Here is a 20249-nt window from a genome sequence, read left to right on the forward strand (position 1 = left end):
CATTAAATCCACAAAGTCACTGGCAAGTTGTCTGATGTTATCCAGATCCTACAATATTTTCTTTATGTAAATTTTGGTATATTTGAGTTCATAATAAGCCTAATTTTATATCACTTGAAAATAATAAAATTCCAAGGTATATCTGCTTCTTTAAGACATCAGAATGACAAATGTAATTTTCTAGGCTGATATAATTCAAGTACAGTAATAAAAAAGGACAACATATTTGCTCCACAATACTAGGGACTGAACCCAGCGCCTCACACATGCTAGGCAGGGCAAGTCAACCTATATTCCCCACTCTTTTAAAAAAATTATTTTAATTTAAATCACTGTTGCCCAGGCTAGCCTCAAACTTGTGATCTACTTGCCTCAGCCTCCTAGGTAGCTTGGATTATAGGTGTGCACCACCACAGACAGCTAACAACACATAATTTTAATGAAATCAAATCTATTTGAAAAAAGGGACATTATAGAGTTGTTAAACAACAGTGCAAACTAACATTAGAATTAATGATATAGATTTATATAAGAATACTTATATTTATTTTCACTGGACAAATTTTAAAGCCATTTTTCTTTTCTGAAGCATAAATAATGGGTCATAGTCTAACTATTCAATGATTAACCACATTTCTATAGCAGACTCTTCATTTTTATACCTGCTAACATGTTCACAAGTTGTAATAATCCTTTAAATTTGTACAGTACCTTAATAAATCTGATAGATCTTGGTATCCCTCATTACTTTTTGTACAGGATATTCTGTATTAAATCCAGAGCCTCCAAAAATCTGCACAGCCTCAGTGGCTAATTGATTTGCAACATCTTCAGCAAATGCCTTTTTAATAGAGGCATAATAGGTATTTTGGCGACCAGAATCAACTCCCAAGCTGCTCTCTGGTAACTTAATCTAGCTAGTTCAAGTCTTTGATTTGTATTTTCTCCTAACCCTCTGTTCCAGAATTCTGTAGAAAGCAAGCATTCTGCCTGCTAGCCCAGGTGTCCCCTCTCCTAGTGTGGAAACAAAACTGTCAATCTCTCTTGGGTGCCCTATAACTTATCTGAGCCTCTTCAGCACAAGTTTGATGATTTTTGTTTGTTTGTTTTTCTTTTAAAAGACAACAGCAAGAAGTAGAGTGTCATTTCTATTTTCTTTCTTCTTCTTCTTCTTTTTTTTTTTTTTTTTTGTACTTGGGAACTAGAGATTGGATGGACCCAGGGGTGCTTTACCACTGAGCTACATCCCCAGCCTTTTTTATTTTGAGACAGGGTCTTGCTAAATTGCTGATGGTCTCCCTAAGTTTCTGAAACTGGTCTCAAACTTGCGATCCTCCTGCCTCAGCTTTCTTTTTTTTTTTTTTAAATATTTTTTAAGAGAGAGAGAGAATTTTTTAATATTTATTTTTTAGTTATTGGCAGACACAACATCTTTGTTTGTATGTGGTGCTGAGGATTGAACCCGGGCCACACGCATGCCAGGCAAGCGCGCTACCGCTTGAGCCACATCCCCAGCCCTGCCTCAGCTTTCTAAGTCACTGTGATTACAGGCTTGTGCCCTGCACGGACTAAGCTTCATTTCTTGATGCGAGGGCAGTGTTGCTATCACAGTTAATGATTATCCCTCATCCTGTCTCTCTAATCAGCAGAATCTTTTTTTCTCCATGAGGTAAAGCTTTCAAGGGGAGAAACAACAGTGAGAGCTACAAAGTGAAGGGCAAACAGACTGGAAAAAATTTCCAGCCCCAAAACTCAAATCAGAATCATCCCTACAGATCATCTTGGGGAAGAGGAACCGGGAAGTGAAGGGGGCCCCCTGCACACAGCATCAGAACTAGGAAGGGCATTTACATCCTGCAGATGGAGCATGGCTAACAGATTGGTCTTCCTAGGAACTGCCCATCACTGATCTGGATTTAGATTTGTCTGGGAGTATTCCTAGGGTTTCAATGTTTTTTAAGCTATTGTAAATTTTTTTTCTCTCTCTCTTAGTAGTACCAGGGCATTCTACCACTGATCCACATCCCCACCCTTTTTATTTTTTTTATTTTGAGACAGGATCCCACTAAATTGGACAGAATGGCCTTGAATTTGTAATCCTCCTACCTCAGCTTTCTGAGTAGCTGGGATTATTGGCATGTGCCACCATACCCAGCATAAGCAATTTTTTCCCATTTTATGTCTAAATTAGCTATTGGGGGAAAATGTGTATTATTTAGTCATTGATTACTGAACATATTTTTTTTTCAAATACATTTTTGGTTGTAGATACACACAATACATTTATTTATTTATTTATTTATTTATTTTTATGTGGTGCTGTGGTTCAAACCCAGTGCCTCACACATGCTAGGCAAGTGCTCTGCCGCTGAGCCCCAGCCCCAGCCCTGAACATAATTAATTTTAAAGCACTGAAGTTCCTGTGCTTTTCTTGGACTAGGATATCTACAAACAATGACACATTTATCCTCCATTCCAGTAGTAATAGCTCTTGTCTGTCTGTCTGTCTGTTTTGAGATGAGGTCTCAAATTCATAGACTGAAATGATCCTACCTCAGCCCCGCAATAGCTGGATCTGCAGGTGTGGGCCACTGTGCCCAGCTTGTTAACTATTTTGTTGTGCTGATTAGAATGTCTAGAGCAATGTTAAATAAAGAAATAGCAAGTTTGTGGACAGTCTTACTTTGTTCCGGACTTAATGGGACTATGTCTAGGACCTGATAGTTAAATGTCATGTTATCTGATGGTTTCAGATAAGCTATTCTTAATCAAGTCAAGAAAGAACCTTCTTATTTCTAATTGGTTAAAAAAAAAAACACAAAAAACATCCAAATGGATATTGACTTTGATTAGGTTAAATTCTGGAAGCTTTTCCTTGGGATATCCAATGATGATCTAAGTGGTATTGACTAGGATTCTATTTGTAAGCTTTTGCTTATTATTAAAAAAAAAAACAGCAAATTCACAGGTTGATTGACAGTAGGCTTTCTAAATGAATTATATGAAATGTTGAGGGGGAAGCAAGATTACTCAGCAAAATATATTAATGTTAAAAGGGACAACATGCAGGGCTAGGCAAGAGGAAAAGAGGAACTGTTGGTTATAATTTTATTTAAAACTTTTAAGAAGTTGTTTATTGTGAATAATTAAAGAGCTCAAAGGGAAGTCATTTAACCATAAAATTGTCAAGCAGAATTTCATTACAGCTGATTAAAAAAAGACTTCACTGCTTTCGCTACTGATGGACTCCACTGTTTTCATACTTTACCTGGAAGATCTTCCTAATATCTGATCTGGATATTTCTTGCTAGGACATAGTCCTATTTCCTATTTACCCCCACTCTGCCTTTTTTTTTTTTTTTTTTTTGGTACTGGGGAATGAACCCAGGGGTACTTTACCACTGAACCACATCCCCAGCCCTTTTAATTATTTATTTTGAGACAGGGTCTCGCTAAGTTGATTAGGGCCTTGCTAAATTGCTGAGGCTGGCTTTGACCTGCTGATTCTCCCGCCTCAGGCATCCCAAACCACTGGGATTACATGTGCCACCACGCCCAGCTACCTAATTTTTAATGGAAGGAATTCTGCTACAAAATGAATGCAAGAATACATAGAGAATCTCACCCTATTAAAAAAATCTAGAATTCACACAGCCACTTGAGTGTATTCCACTGGATCAACGAAAGAAGCATTCACAGAAGTCCAGATTTTGGGCTTGGGTTTTTCTGGATTGACATTGACATAATCTGTAGCTTCCTTGATGTTCTCATAGTCCAGGACAGATTCAGGGGCTGAAAAGACCACTGGTGTGTAATTCACATCCTTGATGGCCTGAGGAAGACAACAGAAAGACACAGGTCAAGGTTTCTACCCTGTTTGGAGGAGGTCAGACCCTCAGAGGGAACTTGAGCCCAAAGAAGCTGCTCAAGGCTTGGTGGGAAAGGACCCGGATGGATCCAGGTGGCTGAGAGCAGGGCAAGGGCCATGAGGAGGGTTTCCAGTGACTGTGTTCTGTATGTCTTCAGGGAATGGGCTAAAGGATGAGCAGGTGGGAGGCGATGGATGACAGGGAAATGCAGACACTTGATTCAAGTGAGGTCAGGACTCAGTAGCTTTGGGTCCCAGTGAGTAGTTTCCTATTAGCACTTTCACTTTTATGGTCTGCTCGCACTCCCTTCATTTGGTGGATCCATGCTAATATGGGGCTGTGGGCAGAAGCCGGACCACCCTCACCCAGGGACGCTCTGAGGACTCACCCAGCCCTCCTTTTTTGCTCCCGCCTCCACAGCTGGGGTGTCCAGAGCTCCCAGTTTTACAGGGACCCTAGGTTTCCTATGGAGGAGTGCACATTACTAGGAATTTCATTACCTGGAAGGTGGAAGGCAAGGTGGCAGGGTTGTTCAAGCTGACAGAACTGACGGAGCTGTCTGAGGACGTGTTGCTCTCGTCTGGGGAGAAATAGAAATGATTCCTCCTCCAAAGAAAGTTGGGGAGTGTTAGGAGAGGAGAGTGACAATGGAAGGGAGACCGAGACAACAGCAGAGGCAGAACCAGCAATGCAAAGAGGAGAGGGGACAGGAGAAGCAGAGCCCCAAAAGAGAAAGAAGGGGAAACAGGGACAGGGTGGGTGGCGGGTAAGAAGCCAATAGTAGACAGCAGCTTCCTGCCCAGGGTCCAGGTACTGCTGCTCCGTCAGCTCATCTAAAACTAACAAAGCCCACGGTCGGCTTGCCCGTGCCTAGGCAGGACTATCTGCCAGAAAAGAAATCAGCAGGGTTGCACCGAGGCAGCATGGCCCGGTCCCAAACACAGGTTCCAGTCCAAAGCTATCACCAGCTCTAGACAGGTTGTATCTCTTTTGTGCCCTGACATTTGTCCTCTGCAAAGCCAGAGGGCTACGCAGTGATTGCCGAGGTCCCTGCTAGCCAAACAGTCTGATTCTGGCCAGGATTGGGGGACACTCGGAGGCCAGAGGTCAGGGTGAGGCCAGCATTTCCTCTATTCTGCCAAAACTCTGAAGGCCCGAATGGCACCTTCTGGTTCCCATGATCTCAAGGCCTTCATTATCTCAACTGTGAAAAGATAAGATCAGCAGGACTGAGCAAAACGCAAACCAATCCAGAGATAAACCCATGGAAAAAGTGCAATCTCTGGAATCTCTGGTGAGTGGGCCCCAGTGGGGCTGCTGAAGTGGCAGTTTCCACCTTGTGGATGGATAGTGACCTATTGGGTCTCCCAACCCTTGAGATAAAAAAACCAGAGGGTGGGGCTTAGGTGGAGCTTGGTGGTAGAGTGCAAGCCCAGCAGGTGCATATGCTAGGCCCTGGGTTCCAGCCACAGCACAGGGGGAAGAAAGGAAAAAGAGAAAGAAATAAAATAAGACCTGAGCACAAAACCAAGAGGGTGATGGATGGTGCCCCTGGGTTTAGTGAAGGAATTGTCACCAAGACTTGCATTCATTCAAATTCCCAGATACCCAGGCAGTCTCAGCCCAGGATGAAGTGTCACCATGGGGAATATGAAGGATCCAGCTTCTAGAAGCAGCCAATGAACTTGCCAGGTGGTATGATGCCCAGTGACCACCATGGCTGGAGGCAGGCAGAGGCAGTCAGAATCTTAGCTCCACTATTAGCTGGCTCAGCAGAAGAGGCCATAGCCTTAGAAAGAGAGGAGCCAGCCCACAGGTCCCTATAATCCATCATTCACACACACGACTGGACTGAGACCCACACGAACCCCCAGGGGTCTTTCTCTCTTTTCAAATAGGATGAGTAACTATTTGAAAAAGGCAGGCTGGTGAGGCCTGCTCTGAGTCCTTGTGAGAGATCCTCAGGCTAGAAGTTTGGGTGGCAGGGATGAACATGGGTTGCTGCAGAGATACTCCTGCATGTCCAGACACAGCACAGTAAGCTTCAGGACAAGTTCTCCCCTGCCTCCTACTCACGCCTGTATTGGGGAGCAGACTCTTTCCAAGTCTCTTTGGCCAAAGGGAAGGGATGGGGAGCAGAACTAGGCTCCCGGACCTGGAGTCTGGCTTCTTTCAGTATCCGTTCACTCTGGTGGGCTGGAGGGGAGAGGGCCAGGTTGAAAGCAAAAGAAAACTGAATTAGTGATGTCTTCTCTTGAATTAAGTACCTCTGAACCCTCAAAGGGAGACCCTTCCAGGATCCCTTGAAATCTCAGCTCTGCTGTGCTTCAAACCCCACAGTGGCTCCAAGCCTCACTTAGAATAGAAGCCCCTGTTCCAGCCTCTGAGACCCTCTGTGGCCTCACTGCCCTTCCTCTCCATCCCTTCTCCTGCAGCCTCTTGGCTCTCGCCAGAGTGTGCCCGACATGCTTCTGCCCCAGCCTTTGCAGGAGTGGCTCACTCCTCATTTCCTACAAATTTATACTCAGATGTCAGCACCTTAGGGACACTGGCCCCTTCTCAGCTCCTAGCTTCTTGTCTTGCTTCCTCCCCAGGATTTATCTTTACCTAATGTACATGTGTGTGATTTGTTTATCTTGTTTGATGTCCCATGGAGCAGAAATTCCAGGAGATAGGAATTTGTATTTGCTATGTTTCATATAGGCTGGGCTTAGACAGCGCCTGAGATGCTCAATAAAAATCTGTCACATGGATGAATGAGCATACAAATGAATGATTCAATGGAGAAGCCTAGACTTTCTTTTCTGGAAAAATCCTCAGAATATCATTCTGCCTCATAGCCTGTCTTAGCCAAAGCACCATTATTTTTCCTAATAGTAAAGCTTTTTCATAACAGAGTTTCTCTACCTACATTCTTCTGTAGATCATTTTAAGAATTTCAACTCATGTCTCAGTCTAATTATCTTTCTTTCTGTTGCAATTTAAGACCATTTTTCACATTCAGTCCTTCAGCATGATGAACAAAACTCATTAGGCTCAGGTTAAGGGAGCCCTCTTCCCCAAGCACAAGGAAGCTGGTCTCCAGACAGAGGGTCCGGGTGTGGGAGGAGCCTGGGCTGTCATACCCAGTGAGAAATAGGTTGGGTAAAAGGTGAGGTCAGAGAGGGGATTGCCCGGATGCAGTGGGGTGGCAGGTAACTGGTGCCAGGGATCTGGTCATTGGGTCCTCAAGTAGGTTTTCAAGAGATAGCTCCCAAGGGGTCTCATCCTCTACAGGATTAGGAACAGTCTCCTAGGGTAACTGGGAGGGGCAGGGGGACAAAGCCAGTTACCTATGTTCCTGCTGAGCAGGTAATTGAGGGCCATGAGGAGACAGATCTGGAGGAAGAGGGACAACACTGCAATCACTAAGCCATGCCACAGCTTCATCTCTCTGTTGGGAAAGGAGAAGGGTGAAAGTCAGAGATGGCAGTGATGTCAACGGTTGCAAAAGGTAGCCCTTCCCCAGATGGAAGCAGATATTGGGCATTGTTGGGGGCTTCAGGGCAGATCCTTTTGCCTCTGGACAACATGGCTAGGGTAGCCAGGAAGGGTGTGCATGCCGGGTGGCCAGCTACACCAGTGAGCCTGGTGGAAGCCCGCTCCAGTTTTTCTTGGGCTCACTCACTCTGTCAGCATGATGAGCTTCTGGCTGAGCTGCCGCTGGTGTAAATGGGGCTCAGACTTTTTCCAGGGCAAGCAGGAAGAGACCCGGGGTGGACCTGTTCCTGGAGACCTGCAGGGGTGGGGCAAGGAAGTGGTCAGGACTCTTGGGCTTTATGCCAAATTCCCCTCAGGCAATCTTGGCTGCTTGGGGGTCATTTGCTTTCCTCTCCCCAGATTTCAGGTTTTGAATGCACAAAATAGGTGTATTAATGTTAGTACCTAATAGCCACTCACCCTCAGTGCCAGCCACTACCTGGCACACCCTCCACCTTCCCTATTCTGGATAGCAATGCTATGAGAGAAGCGTAATTATTATTCTTTTATTGCAATCAAAGGAGATGCAGAGAGATGGGTGGTGTTTAAGGTCAGAGGCCTGGAAAGTGATCAGGCCTGACTTTGAGCTCTAGGTCCAAAGCCTGAATCCAATCTGAGTGCTCTGCTCCTCGAGAACCTTAACCAGAAGCAAATGGTTAAATGGGGCTAGAAGCAAATTTCCTGAGCAAAGAACACTGGTATAGAATCTTTGAAGATGTCCAGATCTTAAGTGTACACACCCAGGCTCGTACACCAACAGGCTTATGCATTCACACACCACGCAGCTTCAGTGTGGGCTTTAGGATTGCGGAAGCTGTTACACCCTCACAAGTGCATTTATTTTAAAACACCAGTGTATGAATTCCATCCGCTTATTGTTGAATGTGGAGTTTTTTTAGACGCAAAGAAAAGAATCAGTTTAAAGCCCTTGAAATGATATTTATTGAGCACTGAGATGGGGCTCTGTACCCGCCACCCCCCCCGCAATCTTCTTGCTGCAGACCCTAAACCTTAAAAAAACTTTTGACTGCTATGAATGGTTATTTTCTCAATCAGGGTTTCCAAGTGCAAAGGGCAATGAAAAAAGACTGAGCTTTTATTTGTAGTCCTCACACTGGGGCTTCTAAGGAAATAATGGTGGGGAGGCAGGTGTGCCTGCAGGATTTGCCATCATTGCCTTTCCATGGCCTTGTGAGCTCTGGCCACTGGAAGTCTCCAGAGAAGATAAAACCATCTCCTTGACACCTTTCACACAACAACCACCTAATCCTTGGGAATGACCTTTCTTTGGAGGGAGGTCAAAAGATGAGCAACACGTGCCCTGTTTATCCATCCTATTTGCTCACCATCTTCTATAATCAATCCTAGACACTTCTCACAGAGGACCCTGTCTACCATTTGCTTTTTATTTAAATAAGCAAAGCCACTTACATCGTCACTCCCAAAGAATTCTATTTAGTTTGACTTACAAAGGTGGAGTCAGGATGCAGACATGAATTCTTTGTTTTATATAAATTCAGTATGTGAGGTGGGGGTGAGAATGTCCTAAGTGGGAGAAGGCTCCTGGCTGGGGATTATGGGACCCTTATGATGGAACCCTACTATATGGGTCCCAGCACCACCACTGCAGTGCCAGGAAGCACCACATGGTCACCTGGTTATCATCAGGGCTTCTCCATTCTTCCTGTAGGACACCTGACCTCAGAGTACTCTGGCCATGGTAAGGAGCCCAGCAAAGTGGGCAGCCAGTGTGTCACCAGGGCTGTGTTACCATAATGAACTTGATGATTTTAATTTCTTTCTTTCTTTCTTTTTTTTATTTTGTGGTGCTGGTGCTGGGGATTGAACTCAGTGCCTTGTACATGTGAGGCAAACACTCTACCAACTGAGCTATAGCCCCAGCCCCTGATGATAATAATGTATTAAGGCTATTCTCCTACTTAATTTATGAAGAATTACACTATATATATATTTGTAGCCTAAGTATTAAAAATATTCATGAGCACAACATTTTATAAAATCACCACATTTTATGAAATCATCCTATTTCATATGTATCCAATTTTTTTCTACACATTTTCACATACATGTACCCCGTATATGTAGGTGAAAATATGTACAATTATATACAATCTTTTAAAAACATGGGATCATACAGATTGGTAGGTGTTCCCCCCACTTAATATATTGCAAATGTATTTCCAGATCAGAAAAACCTTAGCTAAAAGGCCTCTCACTGGGGACCCCCTGGCTAAATGAGTCACTGAGATGATTGTTGTTCCATAGTGTGTTTTAAAGATTTGAGTTTGGATTTTGTAAAATGGAACAGGTTCTCCTCAATTCCTGACTGATCCCTGAAGGTATTTGAGCCTGCCATGTCTGGGTTTTATAATAACATCACTTTAAATTATAGTTGTCCCTCAGTGTCCTTGGGGGGATTGGTTCTAAGACCCCCCCAATGCCAAAAATCTAAGGATGTTTAAGTTCTCTATACTTTTGTATACTTTAACTCATCTCTAGATTGCTTATGATACCTAATACAATGTCAATACTAAGTAACCAGTTGTTTTACTATATTTTTAAGGAGCTAATGACAAGAAAAAAGAGTGTGTGTGTTCAGTAGAGACACTATTTCTTTTTTTAATATTTTTCTATTTGTAGCTGGCCTGAATCCCCAAATGCAGAATCTACAGATACGGCATGCCAACTTCACGTTCCACTCCACTAGTGGTTCCTAGTGCTATCTGACATTTGGGGCTAGACAAGGCCTTCTTGTCTAGCACCATTTTGCACACAGCAGGACATAGAGCATCCCAGAAGCCCATGGATGTAACAGGTTGATGTAAAAAACAAAATGATCCCACACATTTCTAAATGTTCCCTGAAATAAGAAAATTTTTCTCCAAGTGGAAAATCACTACATTGGATAGATGTCCTTTTTGTCTTATTTTAGCTCTTCATACAAATCTACATTGCCCAGCCTTCCTTCCACCATTACCATATATTATGAGTACATTACCAGCCAAGGGACACACAGCCACTACGTTGAATGACAGCAACAGAAGCACAGACATCCAAGAGACCTCAACACAGATTCCAGTTCTGTCCTCTTCTAGCAGTGAGTGATCGAACTCCCCAGTGCCTTGGTTTCAGTGTCTGTTTAGTGGGAAGAATAACAGTATTTATTTCACAGAGTTCTTGGGTGGGCTCAGTGATTTATGCTATTTGTAAAGAACTTATTTTTATGATGCCAGGCACATGGGAAGCACTCAATAAATATTTTTAGGTATTCTTGAACTCTAAAGCACTCTACCATGATGGAGACTAGAGCTGTTAAAAATTGGGTTGGTTTTGTCGTAGGAAACTTAAGACATTTTTTTTTTAGTACAGTTTGGAAACAAGATCTAGGACAAGATGAGGTATGAAAATTATGAAAGATGTCATTATTTAAGTGGCTAATGGCCCCAAACCACAATGAGTAGGTTGTTCTCTGAGGCCTAATTACAGATTGCTGATCAGGCCATATGTTCATACACACACACACACACACACACACACGCCAAATCAGCAACAGAAGGTAATTACATCGTGCGCCTGGACCATGTGGGGGTTTCGTTTGCCCTGTTCCATCATCGAGGTAGCGACTGTCCTGTCCTCTTTCACTGTGCTGAATTTTGACACCCAGACACACACTAATGTTGTCCTCAGCCAGGTGCCTCACAACCACGCTGCATCTGGGTGCTGGGAGCATTTTCTTGGATTGTTTCGCACTGGTACATAAGGCTGGATTCCATTTTATTAAGTTCCCCTCTTTTGCTTGGGAAGGCTCTTCCTGGTGAGCTCCCTAATAGGGCCAGCATCACATCAGAGATGGGACCAAAAGACTGACAGTTGGTTTTCTTTGAATAGATTCATTCTAGAAAGAATGATTTAAAATCTGGTCACACTAGAAAATTTTATGAAAATCAAATGGACTAGAAGAAACAATCAATCCTGTTAGTATGGCTCTATTACTCCTTTAAAATTAAGTGCCATCATTAGTTTATTGTCTTTAAAATTAACTGCGGTATAATAGAGAAGAAAACAGGGAGGGGGTACCTGAATTTTCCTGGCTGAGTTACTTGCTAATTGTGTGTCCTCAGCAAAATACTCCTGATTTTTTTCCTAGCCCAATATATATATATTTTGGTATATATATTATTGATCTCTGGGATCAATAAAGGGTGTTTAACCACTGAGCCACATCCCCACCCCTTCTTATTATTATTTATTTATTTTTTAAAATTTTGAAACAGGCCTTGCTTTTGCTGAGGTTGACTTGGAACTAGCAATGCTCCTGCCTCAGCCTCCCAAGCCACTGGAATTACAGGCATGTACTACTGCAAGTATTGTGTGTGTGTGTGTGTGTGTTTTAAACGCTGGAGTAGGGGGAGGTGAAAAAGAAGCAAAATTTAACTTTCCTATGTTCATATATGAATATACGACCAGTGAAACTCCACATCATGTACACCTCAAGAATGGGATCCTAATTAGAATAAGTAATACTCCATATAGGTATCATATGTCAAAACACACTCTACTGTCATATGTATCTAAAAAGAACAAATAAAAAAGAAAAACAAATAAATAACAAGCAAATGAAACATTTTTTTTAAAAAAGTAAAGTTGGATGGAGATGAAAGATTTAAAAAAATAAAATCTTTACTTCTATTTTGCATCACCCACCCTTCCCCACGTTACCAGACTTCTCTCCCCCAATTTAATATGCAGTTTCAAATAACAAAGAAACAGAGGAAACACAAACCAAGTTAGTAACATTCAGAATGTAACTATAGAAACAGAAGAGATAAAAAGAAAATTGTGAGATAAGGAAGGCTGATTTAGGAATCTCAAAAAAAAATTAATGATTTCCTAGGAAATAAAAATTAGCAAAATTTATTCCATAAGGCACAGAAAAATTAAACAGACCAAAAAAATAAGAATAAAGTTTGGTCAGCAGCTTGGTATTCATCCACCCAAGGCAGAAAACCCAAAGAGAGACTGCTGGGGTTCACCTCCTAGCTTTCTCTCTCTAGTTATTTAAACTCTGAAAACCTCAGTCTTCTTAAGCACAAAATAGGAACAATGATAACTAATCTCAGGATCAGATAAATATAAATGATACCTATTTCTAAGGATGATAAGATCTGTAAAATAATTATAGCTTTTGAGTTATAGTAATAAGCATTCAATAAATGCCATCTATTATTATTTTCCTTTTTTTTTCTTTCTTTCCTTTTTTTTTTTTTTTTTTTTGCCATGCTAGGGACCAAATCAGTTATTATTTTAAAATGAAAAACACTATAGAATTATTCCCCCAAATTTGTATTCTAGATGGTGTTACCAATGAATTACTTCAACGTTTTAAGGAACACATAATTTGTACAAAATGTGAACTAAACAGGGTCCAGAAAAACCTCCAAGTTCATCTCACTTATAAAGAGGCTATATCAAGAAGTTAGCCCAGACACATCTAGGAAATCAACTGTTATGGTAATAAAAATTAAGATTGAGTATTTATCATGTGTAAGAGTCGATGTTACCCTTTCATAGACAAAGAAACTAAGGCTTAGAAAGTTTGAGCAATTTGCGGTCCCCAGCTGAAAGGGTCATGTTTCAAAGACCATCTGACCCAAAGGCCTCATCTTAACAATTCCATTTATCTAATTCAAATATGACATCAATTGATTAAAAATTTTAAATGATTGATCTCATTAAATGCCAACAAGCATTTAAGAAAATCTAATATCCCTTTCTGATTAAGTCAATAAAATAAAAGCATCAGAATTTTTTCTTACTTAAAGATTATCCTGCACCATCAATCATTATCTTACCAAATAGTAAACTATTTCAACAGTTATTTGAAAACAAGAATGTCTGATGTAACAAAAGAACCCTAGAAATTCTAATTCCTGGAAGTTGGAGTCTCCTCCACTTCTAATAATAACCAGGACATTGAATATTTACTGGGTGTGTTCTATATGACAGATGCTTTTATGTATAGAACTCATCTAATCCTCACGACCACCCAGGAGGCAGGTTCTATTATTATTTCCAATTAATAGACAATAAAACTAAGATACATAGAGAGATTTGAGATGTAAAAAAAAAAAAGTAATGAGGCTTTGTGCTCAGGAAGGCTGGGGTTGGAGCCTGAGTCAATAAATTGAGGAGCAGTTTAGTGCAAAGAGAAGTTATCCTTCTTTCTTTGAAAAATATGTGATCTTATGCCTAGAAATTCCAAAAGAACTTTTTGTAAGACTGGTAGAATTAATGATAACACTCAATAAAGTCTATGGCTGTGATCAATACTCTAAAATTATGAGCGGTTCTCTCTATTGTACTAGTAATGGCCAGAAAATAGAATGGTGGGGGGGAAATACCATGATATTTGGCAATAGAAATATCTAAAATTAGTCTTAATTATAGAAAACAATTCTGAAGAAAATAATAAAAATTTACTGAGAGACATGAAAGACTTAAGCTAATAGGAAAACACTAAAGCTAGAACAGTTTAAAAATCAGTTTTGAAATTAAATTATTGGCTCCATATAATTCCAATAAAAAGTACAATGAGTGGGTTCTTTTTCTTTGACCTTGAGATTTTTTTAATGTTTATCTGGTAAAATATAATAATTGAGAAGAATTGAAGTGCATTTGCAGAGGAATAGTGACAGGTGGGTTCCTGACTAGCACTTTTTAAATGTAGTGTAGACTTAAAAAATATGCTGCTGTGTACAATAAATATGTCATTAAAGCGTTTCAAAAACCAATGGAGGAAAGGAAAGCATATTTAACAAATGTTGTGCACAGGACAATGGATTAGGTACTTATAACAAAAAAGAAAACAACTCAGATCCAGGTTTATTTTATTTTATTTATTTTGTTACCCATGTGATAATAAAGTAAATTCCAAAAGGATTAAGGAGGTAAATGTTTTAAAATTGGCCATTAAAATGAGATGGAAATAGAAATGGATATTCATATATTTAATAATATTTATTAAATCCCTGGATGAGAGAAAACTTTCTTAGTTGATATGCAATGGAGGAAATCACAAAGGAATAAATGAAAAATAGATTTGTCTTTAAAATACTAAAACTTCTTATGTTAAAAATAAAAGGCAAACAGACAAAAAACTAGAACACATGTGGCAAACCATAATTTTAAAGTGTTCCTCCTTTTCATTTATTTTAAGAAAAAAAAGCTACACTCCTCAAATGATATACTGGTGAAGGATGTGGAACAAAAAATTCACAAATGATCTATATCAGGACCAAATCCATTTAACCCACCCAATCCCAGGAAAATGAGGATCCATGNCTATTATTATTTCCAATTAATAGACAATAAAACTAAGATACATAGAGAGATTTGAGATGTAAAAAAAAAAAAGTAATGAGGCTTTGTGCTCAGGAAGGCTGGGGTTGGAGCCTGAGTCAATTATTTGAAAATAAACTAAGTTTTAAAAATGGAAAGTGTTCTAAATAAAAAACAAAAATTAAATATGTTATGGTTAAGGTATCAAATGGAATATTTACAGCCTTAAAAAAATGAGATTTAGGAAGAATTTATCTAGCGAAAGGATTCGTCTATAAAAATGTAGAGTACATATATGTGTTATAAGAATTGTAATGCATTCCACTCTCATATATAAATAAAAAATAAAAAATTAAAATATGTGGATTATTCTTTTAAAAAGGTAGAATACAGTTGCATTTATCAGCATACAATAGTCTTATACTGTATAAAAAATAAACATAAAAAGAAGGAAAATTTGCAAAGAGAAAATTCTAGGTCATTAAATGTCTCTTGTTATCACATTAGTTCAGTAATAAGCCACCCAATTAATCTAATTGTGTTTATTAACAGTAATTCATTAACAATAATTTTATATATTGAATGCAGATTTATTCACAGGTATAACTTTATGGAAAACAAATCAGGGATGTTATTTAAATGTACTTTGTTCATAAAGGGAGACTGGGAATAAATGTTAAATGTTAACAAAACTGGGTATTGGGGTTGTTTATAGCATCTTTTTAGTTATTTTACTTGGTGTCCCTTTCAAACTTTTCAGTAATTAACATGGATTGTTTGTTTGTTTTGTTTTGGTGCTAGAGATTGAACCCAGGACTTTATGCTTGTTGAACACTCTCTCTACCATTGAATTATACCCCCACCCTTCAATTAATTTTTGTAACTGATAAAATTATATACATTTATTGCATACTGTATCTTGTTTTGAAATATATTTACATTGGGGAATGATTAAATCTAGCTAATTAAAATATACATTATTTCACATATTTTATGCCCAAAACATTTAAAACCTACACTCATAACAATTTTCAATAATATAATACATTCTCATTAACTAAACTTTAAGGCTGTAAATATTCCATTTGATACTCATAACAATTTTCAATAATATAATACATTCTCATTAACTAAACTTTAAGCCAGTTTGTAGTTATTGCCATACTGGGGATCGAACCCAGGGCCTTGTGAGCTAGGCACACACTCTACCATTGAGCCACACCTCAGCCCTCAAAATAAGTTTTAAGACATTGAGAAAAGCCCAGGTTTTCCGAGTGTCTTAAATTAGCATGACACCAAGTCTGTCTACACAAATTTTATCTCCCTGTGTTAATAGAACATTGAGGCAATTGGCTAAATTTCTGCATTTTTATCAATCTGATATTTATTGAGTGGTCTGTGTGCATGGACCTGGGTGAATTACTCTGTTGGCATGAAGAAAGGGAGAACATGCCTGTGCTTTTAAGAGCTCATATTTGTTTGGAAAATTGAGACATTAATATGTGAAAAGGCAAAGAGATGTCATAGATGAAGAAGAATGAGTTGCCAGAGGAGAGCTGTCAATCAGACACAGCACTTCAGCAGAAAAAGAGATCCCTGTGGGATAGAGTGTTCAGGGAAGAGTCACTGAAGGAATTATCTGATGGGTGGATGAATGGATGGATGGAGAGAGGGAGGCTGGCAATACATAGAGCTAAGGCGGTCTGCCAGTCCTGGAGGTACCACACAGCTTTAGTGGAATTGGTTGTTTTTCACAAGTTTGATTTAAATTTGACCTCATGCAAATAAAATAATGCAGAAAATAAAATAATGCAGAGAAAGCTGAGTACGTTGCAAAGCAACCACTCCAGTAATTAGGGAAACAGTAAGGAGCAGGAATTTAATAGCCCTGTAGAGGGGCTTGGAATTTTAGCTCTGTCCTTTCCAGCTGTGAGCTGCTTTATCTCTCTCACCTCAGTGTCACCTCTGTAAAATGGGGATGGCACTTGTTTTTCTTCTTTTTTTTTTAACACATACACTTTGTGTGTTTACTCTATATGTGCCTGCATCATGAAAAAACATTTTATACGAATTATTTTTATTTTATTTATAACTTTATGAGGTAGCTACTATTGTTTTCCTCATTAAAAACAAAACAAACAAAAACAAGACAAAACTAAAAAGTTTTAGTTCCCAAGGGGGCTTGGGGCAGACCCTTTGCCATACTGTGTGCAGGATGTAAATTGTTGAGCAGAGTGCATGGCATATATGGGGTAGCTCAACAGGAACTGATCCTCAGCCCAGAGCAGTGTTCAACCCCAAAATGGCTTAGCCATATAAATACACACATTTCCATAGAATTCTATTTAAAAAAAAAATAAAGCTAAGCTCACTCATGATTTTCAGGTGGCGGGGGCGCATGTAAGAAAATCAGTGTATGAAGCCCCTATTCCTAAACCAGCCCTGCCACCATGACTGTCAACATGTCCTCTCACCACGGAACAGAGAAGGTGGAATGGCCTGGTTGAGGAAAGGAAGGAATGGAGTCTGCCAGCCACCCTGGGGAAGAGCATGGCAGAGGGTTAGGGTGTCAGAGAAATCTTCTGTTTGGCTCTGATCACCCATCAGGGATCTTACCCTAGGAAGTTAGGAGTCATCTGGAACAGGAAATGAGAACTAGATGAACATTCTGACTCAGCAACGTTATAAATGGGTTATCTTAAGCATGGAGCCTCAGTTTCCTGGGATGGGGTGGGTTAAATGGATTTGGTCCTGAAATTTTGTCATTCTAAAATTCCGTAAGTCTAAAATTGACCTGAAGAAATGCATTCTACTGTTATATATAATTCATTAGCACAAATAAAAAAAATATTTTAAAAAAATAATAAAATGATCTTTTAGGGTGAAACTCAGATTAACCAGAAAGAAACACTGAGTCCCCACGAGCTAAGCCACACCTCCAGTCACACTTATTTCCAGGTGCAAGCACAGTAATTGCAGGGAAAGCTTTTTTTTGCAAGAAATTTCCTGAGCTGAAAGCAACTTCATTCCAAGATTGAAACAGCAAGAACACAAAAAATTGCAAACGACTTGAACAGTATTCATGGGTTCATTTTGCTAGTTCCCATTAATCTCCAGGTTCACCTGGAACTAGCTAAGTGAATTATTTTCTATTTCATACACTGGCCAACTAAATAGAGATGAGCCAACTAATTTCATGGAAACGAAACACCTTCTAGAGATTATGCTCAGTTTGTGAGCTCTGGTGGTTAGGACCTTGTCCTTGTTTCACACCTCACATTTCCTAACACGGTTCTGAGTGACACTGGGGTGGTGGTGGGAGACTTTGTAACACAGTTTACACATTGCAATTGGATCAATTTTACGTAACCTTGTGAGGGGGGCTCTCACTAGCCCTGAGCCTCAGTTTCCTCCTCTTTTAATTGAGAAGTCAAATGTCCCCCTCCCAGAATTGTCGAGGGTTACATGAGGCCATAGAATGTTCCAGCATTTTCCACCTCATTGTCAGTACACAGGGCCAGGCCTGACTTCATGGGTTTGCCATCTAGTCTGACTTGTGCTCACAAGGGTCCTGTGATTACCTTAATGTTTTCCTGTTCTCATCTTTAAATCCTTAATAATTTTTGAACAAGGGACCCCAGACTTTCATTTTGCATGGTGGTCCCAACAATATGTAGCTGATTCTATTCAAGGCATTGTACTGGGTACGATTGCCAAATCTCACACCACGAGATTGATACACACAGCACAAGAAGCGGGGTCGGCCAGTTAACAAGCCTTCGCTGTCACCTATTCCATATTGCCAAGCACTGTGCAGGTCACTGTGTGACCTGAGTCCCTCCCAGGCTGGGGAGATGAGGGAGAAGGGCCTGGTCTCAGGAGGCTCATCTATGCTCAGGTTCTCAGATGAGTTTTCCCTCAATGATTCAGTCAAGGCACTAAATGCCTTGGTGCCTCCATTTCTTCACCTGTTAAAGAAGAGCTTCCCATGGCACATGCTTTGGTTGTGAGGATTCAGTGAAGCCCTAGAACATCGATTGGCAAGCAGTAAGCTCTGCTTCGGGGTCAGCCATTACTGCTTCCTGTCATTATTGGCTTTACCTTGCCCAGATGTTTGCATTTTTTTTTCCATTATCTGACTTCCATTAACGACATTTTTAGACTCCCAAGCTGGCCCCTTTCCCTCCACATATGACTAGTCCCTTGCAGCTCAGAGCAAATTTCAAGGAATATATACCTGTGGAGAGATTTTTTTTCTGAGATCTGTTCCCAGTTGACTTCAAAAGAAAAAGTAATAGCTACTGCAGACGGAGTGCAGACAAAGTGCTGTCCTGGTACTAGGTGTATGTGTCTGAATCCTTGTAGCAATCCTATGAGGTGACTCTTCTTATACCTATTTTGCAGATGAGAAAACAAAGGTTCACAGGAGTTTAGCAGAGTAGGGATTTGAAATCAGTTTTTTCTGCACCCCAAATCCACGCACCTTCTAGCTAGAGCCCTGATAGCTGCTACTGCTAATGCAAACAGATCTCAGGTCTCAGGAACAAGAGATGTATGCCCCAAAAGTGTGCAAAGTACTGAATCTTAGGCTCACTTCATGCCAATTGCAAATTAAATTCACACCCTGGAATCCCAACATGGAATCCCAGAGTCACACCTGTACACATTCACAGACAAACACATATCCTACAAATTAATCTAAAATCCTATCAATGCGGACAGTACTTACCTCTGTGGCCATAGGCAAGTTCTGATCCCAATCCACAGGTCACTGAGGTCCTAATGGAAACATCCTTCCACCTAGCCCCACCCAGAACCTTCTCTGTCACTGGAAGTCAGTCACAAACGTTTCATCATTTCCAACAAACACGCTGCTAGGAAGATTGCAATCTAGCTCAGTGGGCGCAGCAGGTGAAGCACAGATAATATCTCCTGTCCCTTTTGGTCCTGCTCTGCTCTGATCCCTGAGTCGGTTTGTGTCGATGAGGGAGATTAGTAATCTCTTTTCTCATGTTTGCACACATTTATGTACTCCAAATATGCCCACAGTCTGGAGCAGTGGAGAGAACACTGCATGTCAAGTCAAGAGGCCCGGATTAAGTACTAGCTCTGGCACCAGCTTGCTGCGTGAGCTCACAACTGGCTGTCCCCCCAGGGACTCATGTTCTTCCTCTGCAGCTTGAAGAAGCAGGGCTTCAGCTACTAGCAAAGATCCCTTCCAGACTGGCTCATCTCCAAACCTGTACATGATGTGGCTGTTGCATGGGAGAGTACACATGGGATGTAGGGCAATGGATGAGGATAATTTTTCAAGGACCAATTTTTTGCCTATAAGCATCAAATGAGACGAACCTAAACTGACTTAGTGTCAGGAAGGGGAGGAATGTCAGTTTTAGGCTCTTTGGGGATCTCAGGCTAAAGCCCTAAGATCTACAGTTGGGAGTAAGGAGGAATGGAAGGATGATAAGATAACAGACAGTTTTAAAAAGAAAGGAAAACTTT

General features: G+C 40.4%; 1 protein-coding gene across 2 annotated transcripts; it reads right to left on the reverse strand.

Annotated features, from left to right (window-relative positions):
• Window positions 1–3094: 3094 nt before the first annotated feature.
• Window positions 3095–19829, reverse strand: Rhex (regulator of hemoglobinization and erythroid cell expansion). 2 transcript variants are annotated; one of them, XM_048809532.1, is made up of 8 exons: window positions 19477–19825; window positions 18985–19140; window positions 10408–10544; window positions 7537–7644; window positions 7202–7302; window positions 5946–6065; window positions 4370–4449; window positions 3095–3832 (listed from the first exon to the last, which is right to left on the reverse strand). In XM_048809532.1, exons 4-8 carry the CDS (start codon window positions 7545–7547, stop codon window positions 3647–3649), a joined length of 498 nt encoding a protein of 165 aa, XP_048665489.1. In that variant the 5' UTR covers window positions 7548–7644; window positions 10408–10544; window positions 18985–19140; window positions 19477–19825; the 3' UTR covers window positions 3095–3646. The 2 variants fall into 2 exon arrangements, with proteins under 2 accessions (XP_048665489.1, XP_048665490.1); XM_048809533.1 differs by lacking the exons at window positions 7202–7302; window positions 7537–7644 and having other exon boundaries at window positions 19477–19829.
• Between the last annotated feature and the right edge of the window lie 420 nt (window positions 19830–20249).

The sequence above is a fragment of the Marmota marmota genome, unplaced genomic scaffold (assembly GCF_001458135.2).
Source record: "Marmota marmota marmota unplaced genomic scaffold, marMar, whole genome shotgun sequence".
Classification (NCBI taxonomy): Eukaryota; Metazoa; Chordata; class Mammalia; order Rodentia; family Sciuridae; genus Marmota; species Marmota marmota.

Coding starts and splice junctions, on each gene's coding strand:
- Rhex (XM_048809532.1), bottom strand. Junction 6,066..7,201: donor CCTGCTCAGCAGGAACATAG/GTAACTGGCTTT, acceptor TCTCCCCTCCAG/CCCACCAGAGTGAACGGATA. Junction 3,833..4,369: donor CCTTGCCTTCCACCTTCCAG/GTAATGAAATTC, acceptor TGTCTTCCTCAG/GCCATCAAGGATGTGAATTA.